We start from the raw sequence: 13,922 nt of genomic DNA, 5'->3' as shown, positions 1-13,922 counted from the left end.
CATAATTCCTTGTATAATATTCCTGTATAAATATTTAATTCAGCAAAATTATACTAGGAGCTGAATTGCTTCTAAAGACTGACCACCCTTAGCAGTATGACAGTACAAGTATTTTTAGACATCCATAAAATTTCAACATTATTTTAAAAAACAGCATTTTGTGCTTATTGTAGGACATCCCTTTAAGGGTAAACTTTGAGTACCCACCTCAAACTACACACGTACTCATTTGAACTCAATACACTTATTGCAGTAGTAAAAGAAAAATTACCAAGAATTTATAAATTTCAGATTGCTTAGCAATGGAAAACATTATCCCTTTGCTGAAGTCTCTCTATACAATTCCATTTACCTTCAAACAGTAAACAATATCCAGTATAAAATTTAAACATTTGTAAATTATTGCTTTCTAAAAGAAAGAAATCTCAACTACTACTCAACATTTTTCTTGAAAGAGCAATACAATATCTTCAATACTTAAACATATACAGTCTCCTTTCACATAGTAAACTGTCGTCATGCTTGAAAGAAAATAAAAAAACAGAGAGAGTAAAACAGATTAACTGCATAGCTCCAATACACTTATTTCAGACAAGATACTATAAATCATCTTGAAACAAAACAGGCAATTATAATCTGCACAAATGTTATGATATTATGCATCTCTACTGGTCCAGTGGTTTAAATTATTGAAACTGATGGTTGAACAAGGGCATATTTTTTCAACACACTTAGATTCCTTGAACAATTCTAATTCTTCCTTCAGCTATCCAGCACTCTGCAGATCTCAGATGTCAATAAACAGATAAATAAATGTTTCTTAGATAATTCAAGCCACATCTAAGCGGATTAAATATAGGTCAAAAATTTCTCTAGCACTATCTTTTGTAAAGGATCACATAGGTTTTTTTTTTCCCTTTAGTACTGGAAGAAGCATCTAAAATTAAAGCAAGTACATACATCTTCTTTCAAAGCATTCAGTGAGGACAGAGCAGCTCCTTTCTCCTTGTAACCACTACCCCATATTTCAATCCTCTTCACCTCAGTGCAAGGGAAACAGGAGTGAGAGCCACAAGACAGAATAATTTCAAAACACAATCAGCTATTTGTAAACACTCTTTCCTGCAGAAAATCTGCAACTGTTAGTTGCAGGAAAAAGCAGCACGTACGGTAAATCAATTAGCTTGCTAATTTCTCACCCTCATTCATTTAGCTCTGCACTGTATTTGTCGTAATTGACTATAATTATGTTAATTACCAACTCCAGCATAATTACTATATTTATTGTCATTGAGCACACTATGTACCCAAAGCAAAGCTGGCATTTGTTGGGCATCAAAAAAATAAATAAATAAAACCACATAACTGTCGGGAGGGGCTTCTCTGAAAACTGGCTGATATACCTTCAGCAAATGAAAGGGCAAAAGAGATTTCATGCAATGCTAGTTTGAAAGCATCAGTTCATTAAGGATATTAATTTTCTGATAACTACACATTTAAGCATGACACACTGGAGCAGTATCTACAGGATTTAGCAATTATTAATGCGTGACAGTTTCAAATGCTAAGTGAATCAATTAAACAGCAGCATTCACAATTTGAGAAGAGATAACTGCTTCATAACTGCCTAAGACTACAATTTTCACATGACAAAAAAGGGCCATTCAGGCTCCTTCAAAACCTGACAGGTCAAGAAAGAAGTTTGAAACAAAAGCACCTTATAACCATCATCTCTCCTCTTTACTTGTCAGATCAACTTTGCTAGTGTCTCCGCTGAAATGGCATCACCATGCCAGCTGCCACAAGGTGATTTTTCATGTCTTGTCAAAGAAATCTTTTATTCTATTTGCTCTGCATTAACATGTTACATTTATTGATCAAGCCCTTTCTGCAGCCACAGCAGGGCACTGTGCTCTTATGCCTAAGGGGGCTTTGATGTCCTGGTGACATTCTAGACCGAATAATGCACATACTAAATGGATTTAATGCAGAAATGTGTTTGTGCATGACAGCTACATTAATAACAGCCCCTCATACTGATAAATATGCAATTGCTACGATTAAGAGTTACCCAATTATGGTGAAAATATTTTTCTACCTTATAAATAAAACCATCAAAAAGTTTTAACAATACTGCATTTTCTTCAGCATTTTAAAGTGCTATGAAGATGAGTCTAAAGGCTTTAAAAATGTGTCATGCTTTGTTTTGAATTCTGGCTTTTATTTCCATCTCTCTTTTGTTGTTCATCTTCCTGTTCTTCATGTCTTATTGTTGCATAGACCAGGAAGGTGGTTAGGGAAAAAAAAAAAATCTTTCACGTACTCAACTTACAAAGAGGAACATGCCCTGTAAAAACTGAAGCCCATTTTCAAGCTGCCACTTGCATATTCCCCCAAGCAAAAAAAACAGGAGGCAGAAGAGAGGAAGAACAAGACCAAGACCTAGTCCACAGAGAAGATATTACAAAGTCTCAGTCTCACAAAAATCACGGAGGAACATTCCAGATTGGGACTGAAGTTCAAGGGAATGTTTTCATACATGCACCTTCTCCATCAGACAGTGGAAATCATGCACAGGCACATACTGTGCAAATTATTCAGGCTCCTAGCAGAAATAATCTGCACCCTAGAGAGAGGGAAGAGATATTTGTATCTCCATGAGCACAATTATTGGATTAATCCTTCCTCATTGGTCAAGATTAAAGATTCACTCTCACCTCATAACTTAGACTGAGCAGAGATCTCTGTAAGAAAAAGGAAAACAACTCACATGTTTAAAACTACTGAAGACAAAATTACAAGATGGACTTCTCTGTGAATTGAACTGTAGATGTTATTTATAAAAGCATGGCACCTATTTGTACAAAATCACCAAAATCTGTTATTCAAGCACTGGAGTGCATTCAGCCTTTAATGTGAAAGGAAAAAATTTGAACAAAGTCATCTACAACAAGTCAAAAAAGCCTTGAACAAGTTGTGGGTTGTCTGGGGTTTTTTTCTTTCCCACAAGATAGCAAAACGCATCTAAACTAAAATCTCCGTATTCCATCCAAATCTCTACTCCCTACCTCTACTAGATCCTTCCTACTCACTTACTGCTTTGTTTCCTTCCCCAGCGATTACTACTTACCTTGCTCTTTCTTTAGTGAAATCTTTAACTTTCCATGATCAACAATAGTTTTTCATTCCACCTGTAAATCCTTTACAAAGTCTCAAGTAGCACTAACATTGACACATCAGTGTCTTTTCTTCCCATACCCTATGCCTTCACAAAATGAGAACTGGGGAATGTTTTCCATGTTATGAAGGGACTCTGTTACTAGGGAAGGCTATCAAATACAGCTACCATGAGAGGCTCAGGAGCGGATTTCCAAAGCAAAACATCTCTGCTCCTGAAACATGCCTCATTGAAAATACACAATGTAAATAGTTCATTTCTACAATAGCTGAAAATCACTATGAAATCAAAAGAGCTGCTACGAATCAGGCCATATCACACCAGTAAAGCTGCAGAATCACGGCACAATTTAGGTTGGAAGGAGCATACAGAGATCATCTAGTCCAATTCCCTGCTCAGAAAAGGGAGATTGCAAAAGTTAGATCAGATTGCTTGGGGTTTTGTCCAATCACGTTTTAAGTATCATCCAGGATGGAGATTCCACAGCCTCTCTATGCACCTCTTCCACTCAACCTTCCCTGAGGTGGCTGGAAATTCCCTTGGTGTGACAACTGCCTCTTGTTCTTTTGCTGTACATCTGACAAGAGTTTGGCTCCGTCTTCTTCACAGCCCCCTCCTTGGGCCCAAAAGGAAACAAAAGATATTAGAAAGTATTCAAACAAAAACAGTGTAATGAAAACAGCACCAGAAGAAGTAAGTCACAAGTGGACTACAGTTGTCTGGGATTGAAGGATTTCCATCAGCCAGAGACATAAGCAGGAGACAATCCAGAGGCACCACATCCTGCCAGTTACAGCCAGCATCTTTTAAGGACACACACATTCTTCCCTTTGCCTCACACACAACAAATTGCTGTTCCTCCTCCTCTTTCCCAGAATTCCCATGTTAGTTCCCTTGTACCTTTCACCTCTTTCTGCCTTTTCCCTCACAGGGCAAAGGGGAGATATGTAACCACTGGGACTGGGAACAGTCACTTCGACCACCAGAAGAAAGAGCTGGATCCATGTACTGCTCAGGATAACCAAGGAGAGACACTAGCTCTTGGAAAAAGCAAAAAAAGAAAGACACAAAAGCAACTGTTTGTGATTATGTATCAAGTGCTGATATTAGATATACCACATCCGATGCAAAGATAATTAAGCATCTAAATGGTCCCTAAATTTTATTTAAGAAAGAGCTCTAGCCTGGGAAGAATTCTGAAGTCAGAAAAAAAATGGTAAAAAATACACACTTTCCTCTGTATTAAACTGCCAGTTCAAATGAAATAGTAACGACCCTCCCCTCCTCTGTTATACGGACACATCACAAGCAAAAAGAAAATAACCAGCGAAATCTGAATAACAAAACCACCACACATAAGAACATTTGGTTTTCCTTATTCCTTTCAAAAACACACAAACTCTCATCCAATAATAAATCAAATTACAATGAAAGCTAACACCTTTACTGCAAATAAGCACTGTGCTAGCAAAACACAGTATTCTGTCCTTTCCTCTATTTTGATCACCCTTGATCTTCTTCATTCAACTCACACCTTTACCAAGAGATAAAAAGGTGATTTTCTAGTATAACTTGCTAAGTCAACATTAATTGTAGACACTGTTTCCCAATGAAAACAACATACAAAGCTTTTCAAATTAAGCATCTCCTGATAAAAATCATAAAACTCATTGTTGTACTACCACACAGCTAGATTTCTAAGCAATAATATCTATTTAAAGAAGATGACACTGCTTACACTTGCTTCAGTAGCTGCCCAAGACATTCTTTTATATTGACATTCATTTATGACATTTATTCTGTGTCTTATCTGACCTTCTCAGTAACATGTAGGATACAGGGTTTATACATGAGTGCAGACCAGTGTGAACAGCTACTGTACCATAAATAGTTCACTCTTAGTTTCTATATGCTTAGCAAATCTAAGCACTACTCAAATGAGAAACTCTTACTGCTCTCATTTAGTACTAGCTTCCAAAGGAAAAAAAAAAAAATATTCCACTACTCCTCTTTCCCAAATCTGATTACTGGTCTTAAAATACTTTTACAGATTTACAACTACAACTTCTACATCACAAGCTGATTGTTCTTCCCCAAATCTCAATAAAACCAAATTATATCCCTTCTGAAAAACAGGTTAAATGTTTTGGGAAGAGAAGAAAAGAAGGAAAGAAAGCATAGGTTTCAGAAATACATCACCAATTGTGCTCTCTATGAAAATATGATCAGAGTTTTAAAGTGGTACTTTACAGCCAAATTTAATGTTATTATTTTACTTTACAAAATGAAACTAATTCAGAGAACTGTTCCTCAAATCATGCATTAACTGAAAGAAACAAACACCTTTTTTTCCTGGAAATGTAAAGAAGGAGCAGTCTTTTCAACAACATGTTAAATCTAAACACACATAGAGATCTTGAATTATCTTAATGACAAATTTTTTTTAAGAATCACCATTTGTTCCCCTTGCAGCAAAATTCTCTTTTCTGATTACAATATCCACTGGTACAGAGTCATAGTATAACAACAATCCACAGATTTAGTGGCTCCTTTGCTCTGCTACCTCTTACATGTCGGATTCAGTCTTTCAGAATTGACAGAGGCTCAGAAGAACATTTATGAGTGTTAAGTAAGGTAAAATCAATGGTTATTTCTTCTAGGAAAACAAGGCACCAGCACATTACTTTTTGTATTACTCTTCACAAGTAGACTGTGAGCTTACTCGCCCCAAAAATAAAAGGAAAATGAATGGGTTGAGTCCAACCCTACCTCCACAAACCTATTTTTTTATTAAACAGACAATTGCACTCAAATTCTTTTTCTGTACTTACCCACATTTTCCTACCTGAAATATACTCTGCAAAACCTCAGCAGCCTTTCTTATAAGGATTAAATGAAATGGGATGCTGTAGTAGCTAACAGGAATACTACAGAATCCTAAACTAATCCATATATTAAAATACTTAGAAGGAGGAATTACATATTCTAACTGCACTAATCTTTAGCACTTAACTACACAAATGTACAAAAAAAATTATAGAACAAAACACATCATCTGGGGAAAGAGCATTATAAAGCATTAATAATAATAACCAGAAATCCATAAATAAAATTTTTATAAAGGGAGAGAAGCACACACTTACTTGTGTTTTGGTTAAAGGAAAATTCACCTTTGATCCCATTCTTCACTTCTTCAGGTAGCAACACTTATTTTCCAATTCAAGTAGAGAACAAAGCATAAGCTTTTCACTGGGCATCATTTATGTTAACATATTATAATTTTCTAGACTCACCTGGTTATTTGTGCTCCAAGTGTGGGAGAAAAGGAGACAAACATTACCTATAAAACAGTGTCATCCACTTGACAACAATTAAATGTACCTGACATATATGTTTCTACTTTGAAAAAAAAAACCCAGTCTATTTTAGGAGTTCTAATTCCACATTATACTTGAAAATCTATATACTGCAACATACCTTAGCAAGTTGAAGCTAAGATCTAGCCTTTTTGCCATATGTCCATATTTTCTTCCCAGGAATTCTGGAATTTCTTCACAGTCCTGACTAATGTAGGATACCTGAGAAATAGAAGCAACAAGGAAACATTTCATGAGTAGATCTAGGTCCCTGTCCAGATTCTGTCTCATTGATAACATGCAATACAGTGGATTGACATTACAACTTTAAATAAGTTTTACAGCTATAAAATCTATCACAAACTCATTTTCCTGTTGATACCATCAACTTAATATTTACTACATCTATAGTCTTTATGTATGTTTTGTCTCCTTCCAGGTAAAAATACTTAGACTAAATATACACCACATTTCTTCTACTTCACTTTTACTTATTACTTTGATCTAATGTTACTTCACATTACCATTCTGACATGCTCCAGAAGAAATCTGCTTGAAGGATCAGAAGCCATCCAAAAGATCTTGCAGTTTGGCCATTCATATACAACAAACAAAGGTAGTTTTCCAAATTTTGGTGCAGAAATACATAAGCAGTGTATGGTCAATCTATTCTCCTAACCACTCCTTGAGAAGATTATTACTCCCAGTAACACACTAGGGACAGAGCAAAAGGGCTGCCTGTGACCTGACAAATGAAGCATGCAGCTTCTTTTCAGACAGTCATGGAAATCAAAGATTTCTGGCTTCACCACCTATGAGCAGATCACACTTCTCATTACCCCTCATGTACATGTAAATGTCTTTTCTCTTTTTCACACCAGCCCACTTAACCCATCTTTTTAGCAAACACAGGAAGCATTAGAGGTAGCACAAAAACCAGACTACTCAGATTCTGTTTGTTTTTAGTCATGATGAAATGAGTGATAATATTTCCAGAAGAACACAAAAAAGTAAAGCAGCTAATTTTTTTTCTATTATTTCTGCTGTACTGTTTTAGAAGTCATTGGTTTGATTTCTTCAAAGAAACCCCACAAGCCTTTTCAAAACTATCATCTAGAATTCTATATATCTATACTGGTTCATCCTTTCAGTGTTCAGAATACTGACATTTCAGAACTTGCGCTGCAGAAATCTTAGTTTCCCTTAATGGCCAGCTAGCAACTTCAGCACCATGTTAAACCACTATCTATACAACACTGTTATTATCCATGTTTAATTATAAAGTCGATTTCAATAACATATCCCACTAGTCAAAAAATATGTTGGATGAAAAATATGCAAAAAAAATTCCATCAAACTTTGTTTTGATAGTATTTCACCTTCTGTTAAAACAGAGACTCCTCTGCAGAGCAGACTGACAGTATGTACTTCTGCAAGTCATGCTGATCTCCTACGCTCTAAAAATGATTGCATCTGATAATACTATATGGCATTCCATTTAATTCATTTTGTTCAATAACTTCAACAGATAAAGCTGACAACAGTGAAATAATTTTTATGAGCAGAAAACAGGTAGCTTGAAGCTCAGCTTAACAACTTCTTCCCCTTGTTAAATCAGACCTGCTCTTGCAATATATTCTGCTACCAGACATACGCACAACTTGAGCAAACATATGAAGAAAATGGAAAGGAACATTTTGGGTAGTTGGCATCCTGATGGTTTGGATATAACAGAAAACGTTTTGCAGAATTTATTGAATTAAATATGTTGGGGTTTTTCTCCAGTCTACATCTAAGATAATTACAATGCATTTTACAACATACACAAAGGTATGTATAAAAGAACTGTGTCATTCTTCGCTGAATGGTAGATTTCTTTAAATTAATGCTTGCAGACCCTCTGAAAGATATCACATTAACAGCTTAATAACACTTAGGATTAAGCATTTGGTTCATTGTAAGGTGTTGAAACAGAAATGGCTAAAATATGATGCTAATTAACACTGGGAGGACAGGAGTATCTTAAGGAGCTACAGCAAGAGCACAGACCCTCACTTTGGCTCTCACCCAGGGGGAAGCAGCAGAGAAGGAGCAGGGGACTCTGGCTTGCTACACGCTGCTTCAGAAACTTACCTGGCCATAAAAGCCTATCCATGAGAATAGAAGTTAAAGATTCATACGAATGGGGTTTAGAGCTCACAGGAGACAAAATACATATAATGTTGCAAAGCTTCAGCCTTTGAACAGTTACAATATGCAAATATATTTACACAACTGGTACAAACAGATTATTCACAAGCATATTTGCAGATGACAAACTGTTATCGTGACCTTTCAATGCTGAGGCCTTGTAAAGGCATTCTACTTCCACAGAGTCCACTTCAGCACACTCATTGTACAATGCTAATATAAGATGTCAGTAGACAGAAGAAACAAGAGTATGTCCTCATTTTCATTGTTTCAGTTCAAAATCATTTACTCAGGAAACAATAAAACGTACAAAATTCAGTATTCCTCTATTTGCTTCCATTTCAAATAACCTCAAAATGACTATGAGCTTCCAAGTACATTTCCAGAGACGTCACCCCTGAGAGAGGAGAGCAAGCATACTTTTCCCAAGACTCCAGCTCTTTGGCTGCAAGGCACATTGGTAACAGCAGATTCCTTAGATTTTTCTATACCAGTCACAAAGCATCACACAGGATTAAAAACTGGATGGAGAGGTCTCCGTGGCCTAATTCTCCAACTCAGACATAGTACAGGTTGATCACAGTCAGTCATTACTGGTGCCGTATTCAATACCCCACCAAAATGTTCAGAATTTCCCATAAGGCCACCATCAGATAGGCTATGGAGGCCTGAGATATTCCTGCAGACTCTTCAACACACTGTACCCAATTCAGGGAAAAAAAGATAGGTTGTTACAAAATACTTAAAACATAAGTATTAAGTATCAATAGCAGTTGCACTTTTCTGCTTTAGTTTCAGAGTTTATTACCATTTAGCCTCTGTGATCATTCTACAGTGATACGGTAATCTTAATAACCCACAGAGTAACATCTTTCTGAAGGAATCTCACCAAAAAGGTCATGTAAGAACTCCCAGTACAACATACTCTCTCCCACTGAAAAGAATTATATTTGGAGAATATTTCCAATCAGCTGAGCATTACATTTTACTCTATACTCTTATGACTGTATGGTGGGCACACAGCTAAATTAAGGGTCTCAAGGCATGCTCAAGGGAAGAAGGCAGCATGTTACTCTGAGCCAGAGTGCACCACAGAAACCACATGAACTGTTTCCTGCAGCAGCTGCAAAATTAGCCAATCGTCTTCATATCACACACATATTTACAAGAATTCCACACACATACAGCGACCAGATTAAAGAAGCAATTAGATGGGCAGCATCCCGGTTTAATGGCAAACCACTCTCAAAAATAAGACAAACTTCCTTCTCCTTAGAGGTGAGAAAAAAAGGTTCTAATTTTAGCCACCGGTTCATCACTAATGTCATCAACTTTTAGCCAGAATTTTTTTCAGTAGCCATACGAGGCGCTGGGTAAAAGTCAGCAGGATGTGTTATATTTCCTGGCGTCTCTTTAACCAAACCGAAACGTACACGGGAGGTTTCAGGAGGAACAAGACTTAGTAGAATTCACCCCTCCTTCAGCTCGCTCCCGCGGTCTCCCCGAGCCCGAGAGAGCAAGCGCGGTCCCGGGCCGGAGCACGTCCCGCCGGGAGCGCGCTGCGCGGAGCCGCGCCGCCGCCAGGGCAGGGCCTCGGGGGCGCGCCCGCCGCACGTGAGCGGCACCGGCAGCGCCGCGCTGTCCCGGCGCTCCGCTACCCGCCGGCGGCCGGAGCGCACCCCGAGCCGCCGACTCGGAGCGCATCCCCGGGGCCGCCCGGCGCTGGCGGCTCCTCGGCCCCTTCCCTTCGGACAGCCTCGGGACGGCGCGGCGGCGACGGAGGCGATAGCTGCGCGGCGTCCCGTGCCGCGGCGCGGCTGGAAACTAAAGCCGGCCCCGTGCGCGTCCCCCGCCCCCACCGAGCGGGAGCGGCACCGGCAGAGAGAGCGGCGGGAGCCGGGGCAGCCGCTCGCAGCGCCCGAGGCGGGGACGCGCCGGCCGGGGCGAGCCGCCCGCGGCAGGTGGAGCCGCGGCCGGCCGGCCTTAGGCGCCGCGGACACCTACCTGTGCTCCGCTCACCACGAGCCCTGCCATGGTGCGGGCGGCAGCGCCGGGGGCTCCGCGGGCTCGGGGCCGGGCCGGGCCGCTGCCTGGCAGTCAGCTGACGCGGGCGGAAGCGCGGCCGGGCCGGGGGCGGCGGCAGCGCGGGGTTCCCGCCGCCTCCTGCGGCCGGCGGGCAGCGGGGCCTGGCCCGGGCCGAGCGCTGCGTGTCCGGGGCACCGGCAGCCCTGTCCTGGCTGGAACCCGAGCCCCGAGCGGCACGCAGCGACTGCCGGGCCGCACAGAATCGGCTCGGTTGGAAAAGACTTCTTAGACCGTCCAGTCCAAGCGAGGACCGAACACCACCGCGCCAACTAGATCGTGGCCTCAAGTGCCATGTTCAGTGTTTCCTTAGCACGTCTCGGGACGGTGACTCCACCACCTCCCTGGGCAGCCCATTCTTAAGTTTAATCCCTTTCTATGAAAAAATTCCTCATAACGTCTCACCTGAATCTCTCCTGGCCCTGCTTGAGGTACGGCCTGTCGCCAGCTTCCCTGAGAAGAGACCGACGTCCCGACCTCCACCTTTCTGACCCCTCCTGTAAGCTGCCCCCTCCCTTATCCAAGCCTTCTCTTCTCCGGGCTAAGCAATCCCAGTTCCCTCAGCTGTTCCTCATCAGGAATCTGCTCCGGAGCCCTCCCCAGCTTCTCTGCCCTTGCCAGCACCGGGGCAGCCCCATGTCCTGGAACGGGCCGTGGGAAGAAGTGATGGGAATTGCCCATCTGTGACACTGACAGAGGGGTCACGCCTTGCATTGCAATTCCCATAAGGTACTGGATGACTTGGCACATTATCTGTACTGGCTTTCCACCTACTAAGCAGCTCATTCATTTGTGGCATAAAGCATAACTTGCCTTTGAAGAAAAACAAAAAACATGCTATCTCCAGGAGAGGTCCACATTCTCATAGCAATATCCTTTTTTTGTCTCTAGAACATAGGGTAATTTGTGTGGAAACCAGAAATACCTTTGGAATGATCAGAAAACCCTGTCAAACGAGTCTTTCCAGGACACAAGAATTTACTAATTAAAATAATAGCATGGTTGTAGGTTATCACTGTTTAGGCAGACTAGAGGAGCTGCAGGTTTTCTGTAAGAATTTTATATGAGACTTTTAAAGGTTTCCCAAGCTTGGATCCTAAATCCTATTAGTCATCTACCTACCTCTTCAGCTGCCTAAGCACCTTTAAAAATCTGGCTCATTTTTCCCCTTTATTGCTAATATAGCATAACTCACTCTTGCTGGAAGCGGAGGCACATGCTGTGAGAGGAAATAAGTTTCAGGAGGATATGTATTCCTCACTGCAAAACACTTTCTCGGGTTTATTCAGCAACACAGCAGAAACCAATACTGTACTGGCTGCTCTACCTTTTAGTATCAACAGAATAAATTCTTGGTACAGCTGTGGCACTGCACTTTCTCTACAGCCATCCTTCCCTCTACAGTGAGTGACTGCTGAACAGGAAACACAGAGCAAACAGCTGAGGAAAAGATGTTTTTCCTCTCTGTTGTTTTAATGTATTGTGTTAGAAATGTCAACGGGCCAACATGCGTAAAAATCAAAATACAGCCAATGAATAAATCACTCCAGTGCTTTGCGTGATCTAATTTTCCTGTATCATGTAAGACAGAAGAATCCAACCCTTCAGCCACAGCAAATAAGCTGATCCCACACTGATGAATAAAAGTTCTGTTTCTCTAAGTAAGAGTTTTCCATCCAGGCATACTTGCTGGTTCAGATCATCACTCAGCATGCTTCAAAGCATCAGGGCCTTTATTTATCTATTAGATTATATAGTAAATAACATATGCCAAAAAAAACAAGTACTATGTGAACTGTAAATTTAAACAAAGCAATACAGTCTCCTCTTTCTGTATCTACTTCTTTTTATCTCTCTTTTAGCTACAAGCATGTGGTTCCCACCAGAATGAACACATACAGCTCAAGGCTCGAGTAGCCCACTGCTACAGTTAGCTGTATTTGTCTTAATGGAGTAAATTCAGTTCAACACTATATTCATGTAAAATTGGAATAACTATATTGAAAACAATTTAGCACATCATTATCTACATTATTAGGATTAATTTTAGTAGAGTGTTACCTGTCACTTTAGAGATATCTACGAAGAAAAAAACTCTGCCTAAATAGTTTACAAAATAGCCCACACAAATAACAGCAAGTTTGGGTTTTTTCTCCAGCTTCTAACACTGCCAGTTGCATTAACCTGCCACTGATCCTCCTACTTACTAGGCAAGACCTTGTCTAGAGGGAAAAGTTGCAGGTGCAGCTCCCTAAACTGGGTGACTTAAATTGACTTTATCATCTCTTCAATCAGTTGAGCCGAATTTTCTAAATTACAAAAACAACTTAAAGAGGTGGCAAACTGTTTTAAGTGCATCAGGCTTATAGTCATTCTTTTGAAACCAGTTCAATGTTTTCTTGTACAGACATGGCCCAGATTGTTATCTGCCATGGATAAATAATCCAAGTCCCATGGTGTATAACAAAAAGGGAGTGCTACCAATCGCAGTGACAAAATGGGACCATTATACCGTACAGGAAGGGAAAAACAAAACTCCCTGGAACAGAGGAAAGGAGAACAGAGATGACTGTCTTATTGTGGTGCTTCCTTAGAGTTTGAAAACTTACATCTCAAAAATCCTAATTCTGCTGCCAGTTTCCTACAGGATGATTGGTGAACTCCTCAAACTGTTTTTTAAGAATCTGCTTTATTCCTTAATTTTTTAAGTACCCATCACTTGCACATAATTTTAAAGAGCAATGAAAACTCACAGCTGTCTGCCACTGAAGAACTATTTTGTAACATCTAATCTGCAACTGTAAAAAGTTTTAACATAGTCTCAGATTTCAGGCTTATGAGTCAACATGCTCTTAGTTTGTGCCCCATTTTGTTAAGAAGCTACAATCCATCACAGTGCCGTGTAAATACTGGAGGGCTTCTCCAGCTTTTGAGGCAGCTGATCATCAGTGTCACCTTATAGCACAGATTCTAGATGAATGCGAGGCAGCCTCTGGGTTTAGGCTGTTTTTCACCTTACCATATGTATTTGTACTTCTGAGCATCTCAAGACATCACCTTCTTCAATCCTGGCCCCATGCAACCTGCATCATCTGAAGGTTTTATTTAGCTTTGAT

The 13,922-nt window shown here is 40.2% G+C and overlaps 1 protein-coding gene across 5 annotated transcripts in view; it reads right to left on the bottom strand.

Annotated features, from left to right (window-relative positions):
• The window catches only part of LRMDA (leucine rich melanocyte differentiation associated), a 610,700-nt gene extending 597,642 nt beyond the window's left edge, over positions 1-13,058 (bottom strand). For 3 of the 5 annotated variants that reach the window (XM_066324128.1, XM_066324129.1, XM_066324130.1), the window contains exons 1-2: positions 10,729-10,802; positions 6,656-6,756 (exon numbers count right to left, since the gene is read on the bottom strand). In XM_066324128.1, the coding sequence (XP_066180225.1) occupies positions 6,656-6,756; positions 10,729-10,758 (131 nt within the window). In that variant the 5' untranslated portion in view covers positions 10,759-10,802. Of the gene's footprint in view, positions 1-6,471; positions 6,578-6,655; positions 6,757-10,728; positions 10,803-12,867 lie in introns of those variants that run through there. The other 2 variants (XM_066324132.1, XM_066324131.1) reach the window with 2 other exon arrangements.
• Between the last annotated feature and the right edge of the window lie 864 nt (positions 13,059-13,922).

The sequence above is a fragment of the Sylvia atricapilla genome, chromosome 8 (genome assembly GCF_009819655.1).
Source record: "Sylvia atricapilla isolate bSylAtr1 chromosome 8, bSylAtr1.pri, whole genome shotgun sequence".
Lineage (NCBI taxonomy): Eukaryota > Metazoa > Chordata > Aves > Passeriformes > Sylviidae > Sylvia > Sylvia atricapilla.
The sequence above is the reverse complement of the archived record's forward strand: the minus strand, read 5'-3'. Positions and strand labels throughout refer to the sequence as shown.